The sequence below is a fragment of the Puma concolor genome, chromosome A1 (assembly GCF_028749965.1).
Source record: "Puma concolor isolate L17-30 chromosome A1, mPumCon1.1.hap2, whole genome shotgun sequence".
Lineage (NCBI taxonomy): Eukaryota > Metazoa > Chordata > Mammalia > Carnivora > Felidae > Puma > Puma concolor.
The window spans coordinates 171,049,082-171,071,931 of record NC_141667.1 but is presented as its reverse complement, the minus strand read 5'-3'; the positions used below and the strand labels follow the sequence as shown (position 1 = coordinate 171,071,931).

At 39.8% G+C, this 22,850-nt stretch overlaps 1 protein-coding gene across 7 annotated transcripts in view; it reads left to right on the top strand.

Annotated features, from left to right (window-relative positions):
- The window catches only part of UBAC2 (UBA domain containing 2), a 258,006-nt gene that overhangs the window by 199,760 nt on the left and 35,396 nt on the right, over positions 1–22,850 (top strand). For all 7 annotated transcript variants that reach the window (XM_086709033.1, XM_086709026.1, XM_086709063.1 and 4 more), the window contains one exon: positions 22,035–22,277. In XM_086709033.1, the coding sequence (XP_086565159.1) occupies positions 22,035–22,277 (243 nt within the window). The remainder of the gene's footprint in view (positions 1–22,034; positions 22,278–22,850) is intronic.

The following is a 22,850-nucleotide window of genomic DNA, read 5'->3' as shown; positions in this document are numbered from 1 at the left end:
CCCCTGCTGTGCTATTTTATCAAGCATTTGTCTTAAACTGTATTCATGAGATATTTAAAAAGACATCTAGAACGTGAAGTTGTTTTATTTTTCATCCATAACTTAAATTTGTACTCCCAAGCTTATATAAAAATAAGTTTATACTTAGTGTGTATGGAATACAGTTTTAATTTTTTTCTTGGGGAAGATTGATGAAGAAGGGATTTATCGTGATATATACAGCATCACGGGGAAAGGATTTGGAAATAACCATGCACTCCCCTGCAGACTTTTTCGGTGTTATGATTTAGTCTTATTTCCTGATGGGTGGGATTTGGGCCCCTGTGTTGTTACTTTAGACCTGCTCACCTCTGCTTCCTTTATGCACTCTGTACAGTTTCTTCTGTGTGCTCATTCTTTTCATTTACAATTTAGTCCTTCATTCTCCAGGCTGCCAGCCCACATCCTGAGGGTTGAAGTCACTTTGTTTCCGCCTCCAGAAATACCTGTCTCAGGCACCCAGATAACACAGGCCCACAGAGCCGACCTCCATTATGTGGTCTTCAAACCATCCAAGCCTCTTGTGTTCCTAAGACTTCATAGTGACTGGTGACAGTGTGGGATCAGACTGCATCTGTGGGGCATGGTCACCAAGCTCTCTCTTAATCTCCTAATCTCCTCCCACTTGAACTGTCAGTTTGATTAACAGCTACTTCACTAGCCTGCAAACAATAGATAGTGCGATGCTCTCATAATAAGAGCAGCATGATGGTCTACTATTTCTTTCCTGATACATTTTGTTTCTTTTAGCAGTAAATGGTCTTGAGTCCTGTTTTCAGTATTTTCCTGAAGCATTCAAGAATTTGAGAAGTACCGGACTGACTATATGCTATTTCACTGTGCTGGTTTACTATTGATTGATTGGGTCGTATTATCCAAACCCTTTTTTAATCACTCATTATGTGACATTTGTTTTGAAACATTTCATTTTGTTTCTTTATTGTTTTCAGACTTCTGGTTTTATTTATTTTTTTTTTAATTTTTTCTTTTTTTAATGTTTATTTATTTTTGAGACAGAGAGAGACAGAGCATGAATGGGGGAGGGGCAGAGAGAGAGGGAGACACAGAATCAGAAGCAGGATCCAGGCTCTGAGCCATCAGCCCAGAGCCCGACGTGGGGCTCGAACTCGCAGACCGTGAGATCGTGACCTGAGCTGAAGTCGGACGCTCAACCAACTGAGCCACCCAGGCGCCCCTCAGACTTCTGGTTTTAAATCAAGTGCTTGCTATCACCCCAGAAAGTTGCATTTTATGGCATTCAGTGCTCTAGAATTGGAGGTTGCATTTTTTCATTTCTTTGTGGTCTTTTTAAAATCTAAAATATGCGTGTTGTGATCACAGTCTTTTCCAGTACATGTTTAACAGGTAGTAGGTACTTGTTTAAATTTCTTACAGTTAAGTTTTTAATTCCAGTATAGTAAACATACAGTGTTATATTAGTTTGGGGTGTCTTGTCGTGATAAGAACTGTGTGATGTATGGAATTGTTGGATTTTTTCTTTTTAAGAGTCAGAAGTTTAACAAATTTTTAACATAAAAATCCCTTAAGAAGAGTAAATAGAGGGGCACCTGGGTGGCTCAGTCGGTTAAAAGCATCCGACTTCGGCTCAGGTCATGATCTCACGGTTCGTGGGTTTGACCCCTGCATCAGGCTCTCTGCTGTCAGCACAGAGCCTGCTTTGGATCCTCTGTCCCCCTCTATTTCTGCCCCTCCCCAGCTTGTGCTTTCTCTATCTCTGTCTCTCTCAAAAATAAATAAACTTAAAAAAAAAAAAAAGAGGAAGAAGAAGAGTAAATAGCATTGCATAGTATTTGGAATATAATTCCCAGAATTTAGCATTTAAACAGTCTACCTATTCATGAACACCTCTGAGCCCATTGAATTTTCACTTTTAACAGTAATTAATTCAGCCTATGTTGACCTACAATGAACACAAATCTGACAAATATTCATTTCAGTTTTGTTCTTCATTATTACTCCATCTAATTACATCCATAATTAGATGATATTATGTTTATTTACAGTGATTAATATCAGTGATAATCATAGCCAGTGTTCCTTTCCTTCATGCCTTACAGTAATGTTGGTGTTTGTATTGAATTTAATGAATATTTTATTTGACTTTTTCCAAAAAGACATGTTTTTATTATGAAACATTTAATATAATATAGTACACTTTAGATACGGATAATTATAAAGGATATTAAAATTATTTGTGAATGTTCGGTTTACACATTACTTGATTATAGAATCAGGGTCTGAGATTCACAAAGCCACAGCTTGTCCCAGATGTCTATTGCTCAACGTGACTTCTCTCCCATGTATATCAAGTGACTTCCCTTTTTTTTTTTTTCTTAATCCTACATCAAATGCTAAAAAATAAAATAAAATTCTTACTACAAAAAGAACTGCACAGATGGTATTGAGTGTTCTGGGGGCATATTAGGAAACCTGTTAATGAAATTTCACCTTCCAGCATTGAAACCAATAGTTCTCCTGACATACTGTGTGTGTTAAGGAAGTGATTTTATTTCAATCTGGCCATTCTGTGTTGTTTAGGAGAAGGAGCTTTTTTTTGAAAAAGACATTTGTGTAAAACATAAGTCATGTGTATCTGCTGTCATAGAAACCACAAACTTTACTCATGCTTTTCTGGAAAGCTGCCAACTTCAGATTTATTTTATTTAGTTACTGGTGGGTTTATTTTGGGTAGGCTAGTTTTTAATCTCTCCTTGTGTTATTTATTCTTGCATGATTATAAATGTTTCTGAATATAAAACTTTAAAATACCTCACTGACTGAAAGGAGAGTGGTTGATAGAGTTGAGTCAGGACAGCACTTACTTAAGTAGGAGCCTGCTTTCTGTCTTCAGTGATGTCACAGAGAAAAGGAGGACTAAATTTTTTTCCTAGGTTGAGAGGGGAAGAGTATTTAGCTTTCCAGGGGCAGTACTAAGTCAGTTGCCTAGGACAGCTGTCACTCTTCAGTTCTGTTTTGTGATCCAGCCCAGATTCCACCTGCTGCCCAGAAAGGGTCAGGGGCATTCAGGTTTGCTTAAAGATTACTTCGAGATTATTCACATGTGTCACGAATACGTATTTTATGTTGTGTTGTTTCTCCTTTGTTAATTCTGGTTTTTAATACCAACATTTAATATTTAAAATAACAACCGTTTCCATGAAAGATCATAAAATTGTAATTGTATTGGCTACAATAGCCAAGTGAAATATCTCAGTGCAAGCACGAACTTCGAGGTGTTAGTGCCCACCTGCTTCCATCACATTTCAAATCCATCACAGTCATATTTGACTGTCTTAAGGTCTCTGGTGAGCGGCCTTCAGAAATTGGGGGCATTCTTTATATAGTAACAAGTTCTCTGGTCTTGTTACACATTAATACTTTTTCTCCTTAGAGACCATGTTGTTTCCTTACTGAACTTTATTTAAGTTCTTTCTGTGCTTCTGCAGAGAGCCTTTGGGCCATCTGTATCCCCGTACTTCTTCATTTTCTGCCATTTTATGAATCATAGAGTAGTGAGTCATCACCACTGGGATGTACCGTAATTCTCAAAAGTTGAAGTCTCGGGCCTGAGCTGATTCTGGAATGATTAAAACAGAAAGAGCCTGCTTTCGCCAATTTTCTTTTTACAGTTCATATATTTATCGTCATTTGGTCCTCTTTTGAACTCTCTGGGGACAAATTAAGAGACAGGCCTATATTTTTCAGACTCCAGGCTTATCCCCTTCAGCTATCCTTTGCGGCCTGCCTGTTTCCTGCGTTCTTTCCCTGTTCTCTACAATATGTCAGACTTTGATTAGCTTATGATCAAGCAACCTAATGGGAGAAAAAAAAAAAAAATCTGCCCTACCGAAAAATAAGATTAGAAACATAGATTGATGGCAGATTATTTAGAACTTTGAATGTGGTTTGAGTTTGTATTTCCTTCTGTAGGCATTGGGGATCTTTAAAGCTTTTCAAACAAACAAAAAAAAAGCCTCACAATGGTGGGAGATTACAGAAGTCTCATTAGGGTTTGTAAATCATGAAAAAGAGGAAGGGAAAAGTGAGCAATCCTGTAGAAGTCAGGATGCCTCATTTGTGGGCTGTGATTGCTTTTTTACTCATCCATCCACGATAGTTTTAAAGAAAAAATATAAGACATTGTCTTATGGTAGCTGAAAAAGAAAAAGCATCAGACAGAACCTTATGGATTTTTTAAAAAACAATGTTTATTTACTTATTTGAGAGAGAGAGAGAGAGAGAGAGAGAGAGAGAGAGAGAGAATCCCAAGCAGTGACGCAGCACTCGATCCCACAAATGTGAGATCATGACCTGAGCCGAAATGAAGAGTTGAACGCTTAACCAACTGAGCCAGTGAAGCGTCCCCAGAACCTTATGTTGATTGGCTTTCCAAGTCATGGTGTAACGTTAAGGGGAAAGCTTATGGAACTAGCATAATCTGTGGAGATCTAAACTCTTTGGAGTTAAGTTTGGAGCCCTGACTACTCCCTGGTGAATGAGAATGGTGTGTTGGGTCCTCTGTTCCTTTTCCTCCTTTTCGTGTCTTTTTCTTCTCTTCATGCTTCCTTTTTTTCTTTCTTCCCTTCTGTTTCTTCTCTGGATTGACCAAAGAATGGTACAATAGAGTGGGTCCGAAAACTCATCTGATGCCTGAGGTTTTCAGTTCATTGAACTGAGGGCAGACCCAGCAGAGAGAAGTCAAGGCTGGATAGAGCTGGGAAGTTGGCTGGGCTTGTGGAAGGGCCATGTGTAGAAGTGTAAGACGGTAGTGACTTCCCAGGAACATCCAGACGTACAGGGTGCCTTCACCTTCTTGCAGTTAACATGGTGTTTATAATCCCAACACCAAATGGAGTGCTTATCGGCGTATCGCACATCACAAGCACACGTTGTCTCTCTCGTATGGATTCATTTGTTCCTCCTCCTTTAGCCCCCTTTCCTCCCCTTCCTCTCTCTGCCCCTCTCACCCATCCTGACTGCATGTAGCCAGGACCTACTGAAAGAACCCTTTTGTCCTCTACCATGGCGTGACACTGAGTCACACGTTGTCACTGAGTTCAAGGCTGACAGTACGAAGGTCCTGTTAGGCGTCCACAGGGAGGGAATGTCCAGTAGGCTTGATTTTTACATGCTCAGTGTAGAATCAATGAACTTATTATCACCAGTGTCTTGATAAAGCTGTCACAGAAGTGCTTATAAAATACAGGTGTTAAATTTTTATTGCTGCACTTTATCTTTCACCTGTAGGCAAACACCTAGCCTCCTTTCAAAATTTGGCCTCACGTACCAGTCTGTCCCCTATGTGCCATATACTTCAGAGAAACTGGCTAAGTTTGACTCTTCCCGAACATCTCGTCCTATCTTGGGATTCTGTGCCATTGAGTCGTCACTTATTCTTTACTTCGTACCATGCGCTTGTAGGAGATTATGTTATTTCTTCAGATACTTTTGCTTGCTCGAAGTATGTGCTGCCCTTCTCTAGTGAGGGCCGCCCTGCGGGGCTTCCCGTGCTCTGTCAACATCAGCCTCTACTCTGTGACTCAGGTTAGCCACTAAACTGTGAGCAGAAGTGATGCATGCTTCTCAAGCAGAAGTTCTGAGAACCACTGCACAGCTCCACCATTCCTCTGTTCCCTTTGCCATGAGAAAAGCACGTGCCAGACAGAAGCTACTCCTTCAGCCCAAACCTCAGAATGAAGGGGACACATGGAGCATGGCTGTGCTGACATATAAAATGAGTGAAAAATAAACGTTTGCTATAAGCTGCTGAAATTTGGGATGGTCTGTTCCCACAGCATAGACAGCCTAGAGAAAGCAGACTAATACAGCTCTTTTCCAAGCACTTTATAAATATCTTTTTTTTGTTTAATGTTTATTTGTTTTTGAGAGAAACAGTGAGTGAGTGGTGGGAGGAGCAGAGAGAGAGGGAGACACAGAATCTGAAGCAGGCTCCAGGCTCTGAGCCATCAGCCCAGAGCCTGACGCGGGGCTCGAACTCACGGACCGCGAGATCGTGACCTGAGCTGAAGTCAGACGCTTAACCGACTGAGCCACCCAGGTGCCCCTATAAATATCATCTTAATTAGCATTTATAAAAACCTGATGAAATAGGGACTGTTATCCCCATTTTATAGATGAAACAAACAAAGGCACAGAGGATTAAGTAACTTGTTAAGAATACAAGCTAATAAGTAGTGAAGACAGAGTTCAAATGCAGGTAGTCTAGCTTCAGTGTCTGTGCACCTAAGAGGTAGATTTATATAACCACATGCAGTTTCTTCCAACTATATCCCTCCTTTCACCCTTAGGTCCCTTCTTTTCCGAGCAAAATCTCACTCATTTAGTTCCTGACTCTGAAGCTTTTTCTGAGTCATCTTGTCTTTCAGTTTACGAATTAGACAGTATTCTTTATAATCCCAAAATAATCTATAAATAATTATTGAGTTTCAAAATTCACTATTCACAGAATTCACAAAATAGTTTCTGTGCTACGAAGCATTACTTTGTAATGCTTTGTGACTGTCAGGGTGCTTTCAGTGTGTACTACCATACTAAGTTGTTAACACAAGCTCTACAGTGGTGGAGAAACCGGGCTTCCCAAATGGGAAATCAAAGATTTCAGAGGTGGGGCAGCTGAAGTTCTGACTGCACAACTGATGTGTGGTAGTGCCAGGACCAACGGCCAGACGTTTTGTCCTAGTCCAGTGGGTCCAGGGCCTCCCATTGCTCCTTTCAGGGCTCATCTATGTCAGTTTTAACCACAAGACATGCACAAAGTTACTGTTAGATCCTCCCTAGACTACAGCACTAACATGGGGCCCTGTTCATTGTCAGTTGTAGACATGAATCAGGAGGGAGATCCTGGATATAAAGAAATTTTAAAAGTACCCAGCAGTGCTGAAAGACACATGTCAACAACTTTCTGTAACCTTTGTTGTGAATTTTGTGGGCTTATCCCATTGGCAGCCTCTACTATCCTGATGTGAAGAACCCAGCAGGGGCGCCTGGGTGGCTCAGTCAGTTGAGTGTCCAACTTCGGCTCAGGTCATGATCTCACGTTTTGTCAAGCCCCACATCAGGCTCTGGGCTGACAGCTCAGAGCCTGGAGCCTGCTTCAGATTCTGTGTCTCCCTCTCTCTCTGCCCCTCCCCCGCTCAGGCTCTGTCTCTCTCTGCCTCTCAAAAATAAAGAAACGTAATAAAAAAAAAAATTAAAAAAAAAAAAAAGAATCCAGCCTATTGCTATACTTGTTCTTCTAGGATTAAGATATTTAACTGGTCGTCCTTATAATGGGTTAAAGGTGTAGCTCAGGGGCACCTGGGTGGCTCAGTCAGTTGAGTGTCAGACTCTTTTCTGGTTTTTGTTTTTTCTTTAATGTTGATTTTTGAGAGAGAGAGACTGACAGAGCATGAGTAGGGAGGGGCAGAGAGAGAGGGAGACACAGAATCTGAAGCAGGCTCCAGGCTCCCAGCTGACAGCACAGAGCCCAGTGCGGGGCTTGAACTCCAGAAGCATGAGATCATGACCTGAGCAGAATCGGACACTTAACCAACTAAGCCACCCAGGCTCCCCAGGTGTCCAGCTCTTGATATCGGCTTAGGTCATGATCTCACAGTTGTAGATCAAGCCCCACATCAGGCTCCACACTGAGCATGAGCCTACTTGGGATTCTCTCTCTCCCTCACTTTCTGCACCTCCCTCTCAAAGAAATACTAAAAAAAAAAAAAAATTACAGCTGAAACCCCACCTTTCAACAAATAGTTCCTTGCTTTGTGTTTCTGGCATTGTCATGTACAGGAAAATGAAATTTAAAAGGCTTTGAAAAAGCTGAAAGGATAATTTAAAATATATTAACCTGGAGGCACCTGGGTGACTCAGTTGAGCATTCAACTCCTGATTTCAGCTCAGGTCATCATCTCTCGGTTCATGAGTTTGAGCCCCATAGGGGGCTCAGCACTGGCAGTGTGGAGCCTGCTTAGGATTCTCTCTCTCCCACGCTGTATGCCCCAGGCCCGCTCATGTGCTTGCGCTCTCTCTCTCTCTCTCTCTCTCCCCCCCACAAAAATAAATAAACTTTAATAAATAAATAAACATTTAAACATATATATATATGTATATATATTGGGGTGCCTGGGTGGCTCAGTGGATTAAGCATCCAACTTTGACTCAGGTCATGATCTCACGGTTCGTGAGTTCGCGCCCTGCATCAGGGGCCTTGTGCTGACAGCTCGGAGACTGGAGCCTGCTTCGGATTCTGTGTCTCCCTCTCTCTCTATGCCCCTCCCCCACTCACGCTCTGTCTCTCTCTTTCAAAAAATAAACATTAAAAAAAATTAAAAAATATATATGCATGTGTATATTTTAAATATATGTATTTTAAATATGTGTGTGTATGTGTGTGCACGTGCATGTGTATAATGTAGTGCTACTGGTCAAAGGAAAAAGAAATGAAGATAAGGAGGAGGTTACCAAGAAAACACCCATACTTGTAAATTTTAGATGATTACTGGTAGATTATCATGTCAGTTGCAGCACAGAGCAGTTTCCCACAGAGTCTTCTCATTGTTTTCCTATCAACAGATGGAAACTCTTCAATCACTTTTGATTATCTCTTTAAACTGTTTCTTGGTTGCTTTTTTTAAATAGAAGTGTCCAATGTTCCTTCCTTTTTGGGACTGATTGTGTTGATATTTCTCTTCTATCCTAATGATAGCCTGTGGGAAAGGACTATGGTAAAATCAATGCATGTGATTTTGAATTTATTAATTATAAACAGTGGCATAGCTTACTACCAAAAAGTTCTGTTAGTTCATGTTAGCTGGGAACATTTTCAATATATCAGAAGTTTTTGTTGCTGAAGATTGTTTTTAGTTTACCAACATCACACCTCTTATAAAATTGAAAAGAAGATTAATGTATCTAGAAATGTCTAGATCTTTCTAGATCTTCACATTCACTTTCTCATGAAAACTTCTTTTTCTCCAAAACTTTTATTAAAGTGTTATTTATATACAATAAAATTCAGTTTTAAGTGTAAATTTTGGTAAATTTTGGTAATTGTATACAGCCGTGTAACAATCAAGATAATTATATATGGTCAGGTAACCAACACTACCATCAAGGTAGAAAACAGCCCCCTCACCTTGATCATTTTTTCATTTCTTTTGCTTTTGCTCTCTGTCCTCTTACCAACTGCCATGCCCAGGTAACCACTCATATTCTTTATGTCATTTTAGTTTTGCCTTTTCTAAAATTTCATATAATTGGAATTGTATAGTGTGAACTCTTTTGTATTTTACTTCTTTCAGGTAACATGATGTTTTTAAGATTGGTCTTATTACTCTCAGTCCTTGTTACTGTATTAACCTGTGGTATGGTTGTACCACAGTTTGTCCATTCACCAGTTGATAGACATTTGGATTGCTTCCAGGTTTGAGTTGTTAGGAATAATGCTGTGTTGGACATGTTTCCACTTCTCTTGAGTGAATATCTGGGAGGGGAATTGCTGAGTCATGTGATAAATGTATGTTAAACATTATAAAGTAGTACAATATGATTTACCGTGGCTGTCTGTCCATTTCCACCATCAATACGTGAGAGTTCCAGTTGCTCCACATCCTTGCTAGCACTTGGTCTTGTCAGCTCTTTTAACGTTAGCCATTCTAGTTGGCATGTAGTGATACCTTGGGTTTTAATTTTCATTTCTCTAATGACTAATGGTTTGAACATCTTCTTACTGGCCATTTGTGTATCTTCCTTTGTGGGGTATCTGTTCAAATATTTTACACACTTTTTCATTGGGTTACATTTGTCTTATAATAGTTAAAAGGATTCTTTTTATATTCTGGACATAAGCCCTTTGTTGGATATATTTTGTAAAAATTTTATCCCAGTCTGTGGCTTGCCTCTTTGTTTCCTTAATTATGTCTTTCAGTGAGCAAAAGTTTTTAATCTTGATTTAATTCAGTGTTTCAATTTTTAAAATAGTTTGAGCCTTTGGTGCCTTATTTAAGAAATCTGTGCTAATCCAATTCCACAAAGATTTTTATTCGATATTTTCTTCTAGAATTTATACTTTCTGCTGTTGTATTTAGGTTTGTGATCCCATTTGAGTGTAATTCTTGTGAAGTAAGAGCTGAGGTATATTTTCTTCCATACAGTTATCTAGTATCATTCTATCACCATTTGTTGAAGAGACTCTTTGCTCCGTTGCATTACCTTGGCACCTTTGTTGAAAATCAGTTAACCAGTGTGGGTCTCTTTCTTGAGTTTCTTTTCTATCCCAGTGATTTATATGCATATCTTTACGCCAATACTGTCATATGTCATAGTGCCATACTGTCTTGAGTAATTTTGCTTTATGTTAAGTTGAAATCACATAATGTCAGGCTTCCAATGTTGTTCTTTTTCAAAACTTGTTTAGCTATTTTTGGAATGTTTACTTTCCATATGCATTTTTAAATCAGCTTATAATTTCTTTAAAAAAAAAGTAGTTAAGATTTTGTTTGGGATTTCACTGAAACTATAGATTAGTTGGGGAGAATTGCCATTGAGATTATTTGAAAATGTGCCCACAAATCCTTTTAGAATTCAAGAAATGGAGTTTAATTCCCCTCTCCTAGAGTGTGGCCTGTACTTAACAGTTCACTATGGCAGAAATGATGGTGTGTGACTCCAAAGAACAGGTCATAAAAGACACAGATACTTCTGTCTTGCTCCCTCAGATTATTTGCTCTGGGGGAAGCCAGCTGCTATGTCCCAAGGACACTGAAGCAGCAGTATGGACAGGTCCACATGGCAAAGAACTGTGGCCTCCTGCCAGCAATCATCACTAACTTGCCAGTTGTGTTTTTAAGCTACCATGGAAGCTGATCCTTCATGTCCAGTCATCATATGAGCACAGGTAGTCTAACATCTTAACTACAGCCTTGTGAGAGATCTTGAACCACAGTCACTTAATGAATCTGCCCTCAGATTTCTGACCCATATATACTGTGTGTATAACGACTGCTTATTGTTTTTAAGCCACTAAGTTTTGGGCAATTTGTTATTCAGCAATAAATAACTAATATAAGCATTTCAACAATATTGGGTCTTCCAATCCATGAATATGGTATATTTCTACATTTATTTAGTAAGCCTTTAAGTCCCCATTACAGTTTTTAAATTTTCAGTATATATAGGCCCTGCACTTCTTTTAGTAAATGTATTCCTAAGTATTTGTGGGTTTTGATACTATTTTAAATGGAGTTGTTTTTATAACTTCTTTTCTAATTATTTGTTGCTGGTATATAGAAATGCAATTGATTTCTATATATTGCTGTTGTATCCTGCAGTTTTGCTAAATTTATTATTTCTGGTAGCTTTTCAATGGATTCCTTAGAGTTTTCTACATACATGATCATGTCATTAAGAAATACATTTTGTTTATATGTTTTACTTCTTCCTTTCCATTCTGTGCCTATTTTTTTTTTCTTACTGCATTAGCTAAGACCTCTGATACAGTGTTAAATAAGAGTGGTGAATGGATATCCTTGTCTTGTTCTTGCCTTAGAAAGCATTGGGTTTTTCACCATTGAGTCTATATCTGTAAACGCATAATTCGTCCTACATCTTCACATTCATTTTTAGTTTATTTAGGAAACAAGTTTCAAATTAAGTCTGTTTTCTCTTTGTTTTCTTAAATCAGTTTTTGAAAGTGAATGTAATTTTAAAGGGGGATGATGTCCTTGTTAAAAGGAGTATTGAAAGGGATTTACGTTAATACACCTGATTAAACTTTTCCCACGTGCTGAAGACGCTCATCTCCTGACATACTTTTTCCTTAGTAGCAGAACCTTCATCTCATTTGGGGCAATATTGCCTCCAACTAAATAAAATATCACATTTCCCAGTTTCCATTGCGTCTGGGTATCGCCATCACATTAAATCCTGGCATCCTGGCCAGTGAGCTGTAAACCCACATGTTGGTGGGACTTCTGGAAAGGCTCCTTAAAGTAGCGTTTGTCCTTCTGTCCTCCCTCATTTTCTTCCCTCTGCTGCCTGGAATGCAGTTAAGTTAGTTAGAGCTTTTATAACATGAAGGAGAATAAACTTCTGTATATAAGCATTGTTATTTGTGGTTTTCCAAAAGGAGAAGTTTAGAGCAGCCTCCTAAGACAGTTTATTTAGAAACAATCTGTGGGGCACCTGGGTGACTCGGTCAGTTGAGCATCCAACTCTTGATTTTGGCTTGGGTCACAATCCCAGAGTTGTCAGATCGAGCCCTGCGTTGTGCTCCATGCTGAGGGTGGAGCCTGCTTGGGATTCTTTCTCTCCCTCTGTCCCTTTCCCCTCTTTCCTCAAAACAAAGAACAGAAAAGAAAAATTCTGTGATCAATCTAATTCCATCCCTTTTCCAGTTTAACTTCCCAAGAATCAGGATACCCAGTGCTTTAATCAGATACTTGAAAGTGATATTAGGGGCGCCTGGGTGGCTTGGTCAGTTAAGCGTCCGACTTCGGCTCAGGTCATGATCTCACAGTCCGTGAGTTCGAGCCCCATGTCGGGCTCTGTGCTGACCGCTCAGAGCCTGGAGCCTGTTTCAGATTCTGTGTCTCCCTCTCTCTCTGCCCCTCCCGTGTTCATGCTCTGTCTCTCTCTCTCTCAAAAATAAATAAACGTTTAAAAAAAATTTTTTTAAGTGATATTAAAAGAGAGGAAAGCTACAAGAAGTTCATCTGAATCATTTTTGCACTTGACAAAGAGCAAGATTGCAAGACTCTTTCAATAAATGTGAAAGTCCCATGATTCAGTCTGTTTTGAAAAGAATAACCATTTCATAATTAATCACAAATGGCAGAAATAACTTTAGGCAATTCTAATTTGCATACATATTCTTTGGGTTAAAAAAAAAGTAATTCCAAAGTTTCCTCCTTTGTTTCTTTTAATGAAGAAAGGGAATAGGTAGATGTAAGTTCTGTTAAGAGAAAAGATTTTCTTTGTTTTGCTCCCTGCTGTATCCCAGCATTTAGAACACAGCCTGGCACATTGTAAATGTTAAGTATGTGTTGAGAGAATAAATGCTGGATGAAAAGCCTCAGTCAGTCTGGTTTCTTTAGGACCTGAGTGCATATGAAGTCCGTATGACAGGGTCCCGGTGCCAAGGGACATTTGTTCCCTTGGTTCGTCCCTGTCTTGTGAGTGCAGCGCTTTCTCCCCAGAAGAGCAGCTCCTGGTGTTTATCCTATTGTCCCATTAGGGGATAGGTTTCTGAATGTTGGGACCATGGCTCACAGGACCCCAAGGTGCAGTTTGCTGTGTAGGTTTCTGTTCAGCCACAGCTGCCTGCAGAAAGAGATCATTAAACACCTGGGTGGGTGTCCTTGCCCAGTCATGGTTTCTCACCTTTGTCGGCTGTGGTTTCATGGTAATATTGAGCAGGACCAGAGGACACTTGAGGCTTACTGTCTATGATCAAGAGGGTTTCACCTACTGTATGCCCAGCAAATTAAATTCTTTATTTGCCCGATGAGCATTATTTCATGGTTCCCTTTCCAAAAGGACTACTAACCTGAAAAATCAGCATAAGTGTAATTGATGCCCATGTTTACTAATGGCCTAAAAGAAAAGCATTGCCTGAGTTTTACATTCTCAGTTAGATTTATGAGGTAATAGCTTCTGTTAGCTTATGGGGAGCTCCTTGGTCCAGGGCTGTGGCCTGGCTCTTTGGTCTGTGCTTTCAACTGCACGTGGCCTAGAATGCTCTCCTGACCTCTGGGTTTCTTTTCCTGGGCCAGGATTCCTGATTCCTGCGGCTTGAATGCTCTGATTCTGGCTCTAGCTGGCCTTCCCAGGACCAAGCCACTTGTTCCATATCTGGTCATCCTGGACCTCAGTCCCGGCCTTCCCGAGACCAGTGCTACTGCTTTGTCCCTTGTCATTGGGCCTGTCAGCTTGATCTTGGGCTTCCCGCTCTGAGGGCCTAACCGGAGCCCCTCTGTTAGTGTTTCCCCTGGCCTCTCGACATGCAAATTTGAGCATCTGGTCTATTTTTAAAGCCTCTTTGTCTTTCCCCTCCCCCCCCCACAAACTGTGTGTTTCAAGAAAACTCTCATTCAGAAGTCCCAGTACGTGATAGGTTTATGCGATTATGAAAAATTAAAGTTAAAAGTAATGTGTAAAGGGGTGCCTGGGTGGCTCAGTTGGTGTCCAACTTCGGCTCAGGTCATGATCTCACAGTTCGTGGGTTCAAGCCCTACATCAGGCTCTGTGCTGTCAGCTCAGAGCCTGGAGCCTGCTTCGGATCCTCTGTCCCCCTCTCTCTCTGCCCCTCTCGTGCTTGAGTGCCCACACTCTCTCTCAAAATAAGTAAACATTAAAAAAAGCAATGTCTAAATGTGGTGTAATAATAATACACTCTGAAAGCTCATGGTAGTAATGAAGTATATAACTTAGGGAGAATTTAATGCAGGCGTTCTTAACTTCCCCATCTTGTTGTAGAAAAGGGTGGTGATTATCAAATATTAATAGGAAACTAAACTGCCTGAGCTCTTCATATTTTAATCCTTTGTGAATAGCTAAAACATTTATGAATAGCATTTTATTTATTTGACAACTTGAGGTCATACTGGTGTACCAGAGGCATAGACAGGTGAATCTAAAATAACGTATTTATTTTTGTAGAGCCATTCTCTCAGCATATACTTAAAGGATTCTTACTATGTGCCAGACACTGTTCTAGGTGCAGTGGTCAAACAGATCAAAACCAACCACATTTCTTCCTCTTCCAGAGCACACATTCAAATAGAAAGCGAACCCTTCCGATGAAATTTAAGCAAATGAGCACAAAAGCCCTGTTTTATCCCTGCCAGAATTTACAGTAGTATACTTATCTATTAATGGGTTATAAATTATCCTAATTGTTCACAGGATGGTCCTACTAAAACTGAACACACAATTTTGGTGAGTGTATCCATGATGGTGGGGGGCAGGCATAGACATGGGCAAGAGAGTGAAAATCTTTAGCTTTCGTCAGTTCCTTGAAAGAATCGATTATTCCCCTACTCTGCAAATTAAGAACCTCTGCTAAATTGTGATCTCTTTAAATAGAGGCAAAAGCTGTGGATTTTTATTATTTTTACCTAATTTCTGTAAAAAACATGATTACATAAAGCAAAAATGACACCATATTGATAGTATGAAGTATATAAGTGTACTATATAAGACAAAAAAAAGTGGCATTGGATAGGGGTGATGTTAAGTGGGACTAAACTCTTGCAAGTTTCCTATATTTTACTTGAAGTAATTCAATATTAACTCTAAGCACATTGTGGTAAGTTAAAGATGGATTCTGTAAGATCCCTATAGCAAACACAAGAAAAATATGCAGTGAGATATTGCTAAAAAAATAAATAAATTAATTAATTAATTAAAATGAAGTACTAAAAACTATTGTTTTAACACAAAAGAAAAATAGGAAAAGAGAAACAACAAAAAACAGATGAGACAAATAGAAACCAAATAGCAAAATCCAACTATATATCAAAGTAAGTACATTAAGTATGAAGAGTTCAACACTAATCAAAAGGCAGAAATGGTCAGACTGGAATTAAAAGTCAGAAACTGCTGTATACAACCTACAGAACACACTGTAAACACACACACACACAAAGGCTGAAAGTCAAATGATAAAGAAAGATATATCATGGAAACAGAAAGCTGAAATGCCACATTCATATCAGACAAAGTAGGTTGCTATAGGAGTATTACTAAAAACAAAAAGGGATACTTTGTTATGATAAGGGTCAATTATAAGTATATGTGTGCCTAATAACAGTTTCCGAATACATACAAGACATTAAAAGGGAAATAAAGGGAGAAATAGACAAACTCACAATCATGGTTGAGGCTCTGAATCGAAAAAGCAAACATTTTAAATTTTTTATTTAATTCAAATCTCATCTTCTAATTTGGTCAATTATTTTCCTATTTTGTTATGTTTATAACATCACATTGCTATCTTCAGCAAAATCAATGCAATACAGCCCCATTTTCTGTTTTCCTTCCTACCCAGATCTTTAGAAAAGGCATTTCTAATTCCTTGCCTCCAATCCATTATATGTTTTTGCCATAACACTTCCTATCTCTTTCCTTGTTAAAAAAAACTATACAGACACACACACACACACAGATAGTGCTACCCCCACAACTCCCCTCTTCCCCATCCTGCTGTAGAAGAAGCCACTCTCCGTGGTTCTGTACTTACTATTTGTGTCCATAAATAGTCTATACTGTTATTTTGTGTTTTGAAATCATGGGGAAAGATGGCTACAATGTATGATACATTTAAAAAATATATTAAGGGGAGTCTGGGTTGCTCAGTCGGTTAAGCATCCGACTTTGGCTCAGGTCATGATCTCACGGTTCATGGTTCAAGCCTCACGTCAAGCGGCGTGCTGACAGCTCAGAGCCCAGAGCCTGCTTCCGGTTCTGTGTCTCACTTTCTCTCTGCCCCTCCCCTGCTCACATGCTTTCTCTTTTTCTCAAAAGTAAATAAATATTAAAATTAATTAATTAATTTAAAGAATAAAAAATATATGAACACACATACACCCAATTTATTTTAACTGCTGTTTAGTGATCCCTTGGATGAATAAGCCAGTCTTTTACCATTCATCTCCTGGAGACACTTTGTTTCATTTCCTAACTGTTAAATACAGCACTGCAGTAGAGCATTCCCTGAGGCAAGCCTTCAGCTCAGCTCAGGTCTGGTCACAGCCACATTGCTCTCCAGAGAGCTTGAACCACCATTTTACTTGTCCTCAGGACTGTGAGGGTTGTCAGGTCTCCTCGTCCTCACCAAAACTTGATCCCAGATTTTTCCCATTTTTTCCAAATTATTATAATAGTTAACATTGCATTTCCCTAAAAACAAGTGAGAATAAAATCTTTTCATGTGTTTGTTGCCCTTTTGAACTTCCTCTTCTGAAATTGCCTGTTCACCTGCTTTTTAAGTTTGGTTGATTGTCTTTTTCTGATAAATTATATGTATAGAGACTCTTTATTTTGAATACTACCTTTGTTGATTGACTTCGAGGATTCTGAGTACTTTCCCTAGGCTCTTACTTGTCCCTTCACTTCATTTATGGTGACTTTTTTGGCACACTGTAGCTTTTGAATTGTAAACTACATAAATGTATGTTTTCTTTTATAGTTTGTGCTCTCTGATCCATATTTAAAAATCCTTCCCCATCCCAGTGTCAAAAAGATGTGCCTTCCATATTTTGTGCAGAGTGATTTAAAGTACGGTGAATTATCTGTTTCCTTAATGCACTGGGAGTTGATGCATGGTGTTGGAGAGAGGGTGTCTGTTTTGTCTTTATCCCCTTGTTGAGCTCAGCTGGTCTTTCCCTCCACTTACCCTTTCCTGCTGTGTACCACATGCCCTTACCATAAGGGACTCCAGAGTCTCCTTCTATGCTCTTGTTCCTTAGGTAGATTGAGTAGCTCTACATAAAGACCATATTATTTTAGTTATTCCACCTTTATATCAGATCTTAAAATCTGATAAGCCTTATTATGTCTCTTTAAAATTACTTTAGGGGCGCCTGGGTGGCGCAGTCGGTTAAGCGTCCGGCTTCAGCCAGGTCACGATCTCGCGGTCCGTGAGTTCAAGCCCCGCGTCGGGCTCTGGGCTGATGGCTCGGAGCCTGGAGCCTGTTTCCGATTCTGTGTCTCCCTCTCTCTCTGCCCCTCCCCCATTCATGCTCTGTCTCTCTCTGTCCCAAAAATAAATAAAAACGTTGAAAAAAAAAAATTTAAAAAAAAAAAAATTACTTTGGCCATTCTGGATCCTTTCTTTTTTATTTTAAAATATGTTTATTATGATATATATATATATATATATATATACACAGTATATATATATATACATATATATATATGGTGTGCGTATATATGTATATATATATATATATATATGGTGTGCGTATATATATATATATATATATGTATATACGGTGTGTGTATATATATATATATATATATATATATATATATAGTGTGTGTGTGTGTGTGTGTATATATATATATATATATATATATATATATATATATATATGGCATACTAAATGTGCCTAAACCATAAATGTCATGAAACCAACAAATCAGTGTAAAGTGAACACACCTGAGACCCATGCATGCTAGAGTCCTACCAGCCTCTGAAGCCTCTTGGTGCCCCTCCCTCCTGTGACTCCTCTCCTAGGACATATGGTCATCACCCTCATGCTCCCTTCCTGGTTTTCCCACTTTATTTATATGTAGTTCAGATCAATCCATTTACAAAAGTGGAATCATATAATGTATACATTTTTTTGTCTGCATTGTTTCTCCCAACATTAATTATGTTTTTAACACTTAACCTTTAAATATTCCAAATGCATTTTAGAGTTGTCATTTAAGTTCCAACAAAAAACCCTAGTAAGATTTTATTTTGGGGACACTTGGGTGGCTCAGTCAGTTAAGCGTCTGACTCTTGATTTCGGCTGAGGTCGTGATCTCACGGTTTGTGTGATCAAGCCCCACGTGGGGCACCACGTGCTAACAGCAAGGAGCCTGCTTGGGATGCTCTCTCTCCCTCTCTCTCTGCCCTTCCCTCCTCATGCTGCTCTTTCAGTGTCTCAAAATGAATAAATAAACTTAAAAAAAAAAGATTTTATTTCAAACTATATTGAATTTATATCTTAATTTGGTGAAAATTAGTATATTAACAATTTGGTAAATTCCTATTCATGGATATGATGCCTTTATTACTAGGGTTTTTTTTTATGTGCCTTTTTATAGTTTTTTAGTTTTCTTTATAACAGTTTGCTGTTCTGCAGAGAGTTCATTGTTTCTCCTTTCTAGGCTGTCTATATTTTATCTCCAGTTATTTTTAAGGACTCCTTTCTTTGTTTCACTACAGTGAGTCTAGATATCAATTTCCTTTTGTTGTCCTTTCTTGGACATTTCCAATCTGAGATTTGTATTCTTTATTAATTCTGGAAAACTCTTTTAACTATTATCTCTTGAAGTAGAGTCCCCCTCTCCCTGCACCCGCTCTGTTGTCTTCTTCTGGGCCCTCTGTGAGGGCCTGTCTCCTCTGTGTGGAATCTCATGGGTAGAACCCCAGGCCTCAGGGCGCCTGGGTGGTGCAGTCGGTTAAGTGTCCGACTTCAGCCAGGTCACGATCTCGCGGTCCGTGAGTTCGAGCCCCGCGTCGGGCTCTGGGCTGATGGCTCGGAGCCTGGAGCCTGTTTCCGATTCTGTGTCTCCCTCTCTCTCTGCCCCTCCCCCGTTCATGTTCTGTCTCTCTCTGTCCCAAAAATAAAAATAAAAAACGTTGAAAAAAAAAATTTTTTTAAATAAAAAAAAAAAAAAAAAGAACCCCAGGCCTCCCCTCTGGGCTTGCTCTGCCCACTTTAGAGCCTCTTTGATTCATGCCCCACAGAGCTCTTACCTTCTCCCTGTGGAGGAGAGTAGGCACGAGCCACACTGAGGCGGCGGGGGGGGGGGGGGGGGGGGGGGGGGGTGGCATGCACCATGCTGGGTGGGGGCAGGAGGCCAGACTGCTTCTCCCACAGAGTGAAGTAGTGCCCCATTTCACCCCCGCCTGCCTCTGATCCCTGAGCCTGTCTGAGCTCTGAACCACCTTGCCAGCATTTGGATTTACCTTTTCTCCCCATATGCCAAGGTATTTTATAATTCCTCAATGTGTTTTCCATTTGGTTTGGTGTAGTTCAGGATTACAGATGCTTTCTAGTTTCACTGAATGTGGAATTTGTTTGTTTTCATTTTCTATGTTGTTCTGTACCGTTGTTGAGAAAAGTGACATGGAAATTATTTGAAACCAAAGCTCCTCTACCTTCACTCTTCCCTCTACTCCAGTCTGTCTTTGGCTCCTACCACTGCACCACAGCTGTTCCTAGAAGGTTATCAGACGCCTCCATTTTGCCAAGTCCAACGGTCATTTTCCTCCCCGTCCTACTTGAACGTGGCGGAGCTGTGTGGTTCATCACCAGCTGTTCCCAGCCTAAAACACTGTTCTCTTTGCTTCAGTGATGCTGAGCCCTCCTGGTTTTCCTCCTGTCCCCTGAAAGCCCTTCTCAGATCACGGCACTCGCTTCTCCTACTCTGTCCATCCACAGAATATTGCTGGGTTGAATCCTAAGTCCTCTTCGCCCTTTTGTTCGTCCCGCACCCTTGCTATTATCTCATCCAGTCCCATTGCTTTAACCGCTGTCAGTGCCTGTGACCTCTAAATCTTTAGCTCTGCTAAGTTTCCCCCCTAAGTTCCAGGTCTGTCTATCTAACTGCCAAGTCGATATCACCACTAAGATTTCTAGTAGACGTCCCCAGGCTCACTCCTGCATCACATTTGCTGTTTTCACTGCCTAAAATGTTCTTCCTCCAGTTCTTCGAATCACTGGCATCCCATTATCCTGAAGGTATTTGCTCAAATGTCACTTTCTCCAAAGTTTCCCTGACATCTGACCTAAAGATGGTCCCTTCTCCAAGCCACTTTATTTTGTCTCCTTCACAGAACGTATCTGGAATTGTTGTGTTTGCTCATTTACTGTGTATTCTCCATGTTGGCCACTGTTACTTCCATGAGAGTACGATCTTGTTTACCTTGTCTTCTGCTGTCCCCTGAGTGCCTAGAACAGTGCCTGGTGTATACTAGATGCTCACCAAATCTTGCCTACTTAATTGATTTAAATTTTATGAAGAAAATATTAAAGTGTACTTTTCTCCTATTAGCATATTATCAGTTATGTTCTCATTTGGTGTGAATAATCTCTTATCCTAAGAATCAAATTCACAGAATTAAATAATTTTTTTACTAAGAATTTTTTAATATGTACTTATTTTGACAGAGAGAAACAGAGCACGAGCAGGGGAGGGACAGAGAGAGAGGGAGACAGAATTTGAAGCAGGTTCCAGGCTCTGAGCTGTCAGCACAGAGCCCAACGTGGGGCTTGAACTCACAAACTGTGAAATCATGACCTGAGCCGAAGTTGGACACTTCACCGACTGAGTTGCCCAGGAGCCCCTAAAGATTTTTTTTTCTTTTTTTTTACAAAGGAATTGCCATACTCATTTAACCTAGAAAACCAAGAGTCTTTAGACATCTATTACCATATGAATTACCTTAAAGATATGAGTTTTGTAGGCTTGGCTGTAAATAGAATTATTAATTACTATTGGCGAGGATTTTAAAACTAGAAAAATCAGTACTTGAAAAATGTACTAGAACACTATGTAAATTTTAAATTGTCTTTATTTTCTGATAATTTTTTAAATTTTATTTTAAAGAACACACGCAGAAGCTGGGGAGAGGGATAGAGAGAAAGGAAGGGAGAGAAAGAGAGAGAGAGGAAAGAGAGAATCTTAGGCAGGCTCCATGCTCAGCACTGAGCCTGATGTGGGCACCCGATCCCATGACCCTAGGATCATGACCTGAGCCAAAATGAAGAGTTAGACATTCAACCAACTGAACCATCAGCCGCCCCTGTTTTCTGATCACTGTATTACATGGCTGGATTACACCCTTAAAGTTGTTTTCTGCCAGTGTCTCTCTTTGATGGCCATCTGCCAATAAGAGTAACCACACTGCTAGTATAGTGTGAAAGTGTTTTGATAACCAGGTCTTATATAGCTTCTTTTTTTAAAAGAAAATATTGCTTTTAAAATATTTTACCAGTACTTTGAGTGTTACGTGGTTAGAATTTTGCTGTCTCTTCTAGCTTTAAAAAAACAAATTTGTTTACTGAGTAAATTTTTGTTGATTTGTACTGCTTATCATTCAGCAACTTGCTAGGATTTTGGTTATCACCTGGCACTGCTAAAATGATGAAAAATACGATCTGAAATACCTGTGGTTATTGATTTCTGTGTTAAATATGTTCTTTAACATTGTTACAGTGAAACAACCCAGCTGGACTTTCCTCTTTCAGATATCAGGCATCTGCTACAACAGCAAAATGTTTCAAGTTCACCGGGTTCTCTGCGTTCCCAGCTGGATGGCAAAGTTCTTTTCCCGGACACTTGAGCCCATCTTCTCATCTTCAGAACCCACGGCCGAAGCCAGAGTCGGAATGGGGGCCACAGTGGACATCCAGAGACAGCAGACGATGGAGTTGCTGGACCGGCAGCTGATGCTGTCTCAGTTTGCCCAAGTGAGAAGACAGAGGCAGCAGGTGAGCGACAAGATAGGGATCCGCAGAAGCTCTCAGAGGCCTGGGTATGCTTGCCTCTATGGCTGTGTGTGCAGGAGAGAGGATATTTCAGTCCTGCAGGTCAAAGTGTGGATAATTTGATGTTTTCCCAGGTGGGATGTAGGTCTCTGATAGTGGCTATTCTCGGGGTTTTTTAAAGGTAAAAAAATAAATGGCAGCTGAAAGACTGGTCAAACTGGACATTCTTGTTCCACTTCTATTAGATAAACGTTATTTCTTAGAGAAACACCAACCTAGTTAACAAGACGTGATATTTATCTGTTCTTATGATCTTGTAAAAGCCACAATGTCTTCCTGTTAAAGTGCTTATTATCATGTGCTCTGGGGTAGAGCACATTTAAAACTTCTTGATTTTCCTTGGTTGAAATGGAGAGAAGATGGAGGTAAGAAAATTTCAGGGGAACGACCAGTGAATCAAATAAATGCTGTTTTTGTAGGCTCGGTATCAATCATCAGGGAATATTGAGCATTTATCTACAAACACTGCTGTATTCAAACACTCTCTTAGCACACTTATCTTTCAAGGGTTACTAT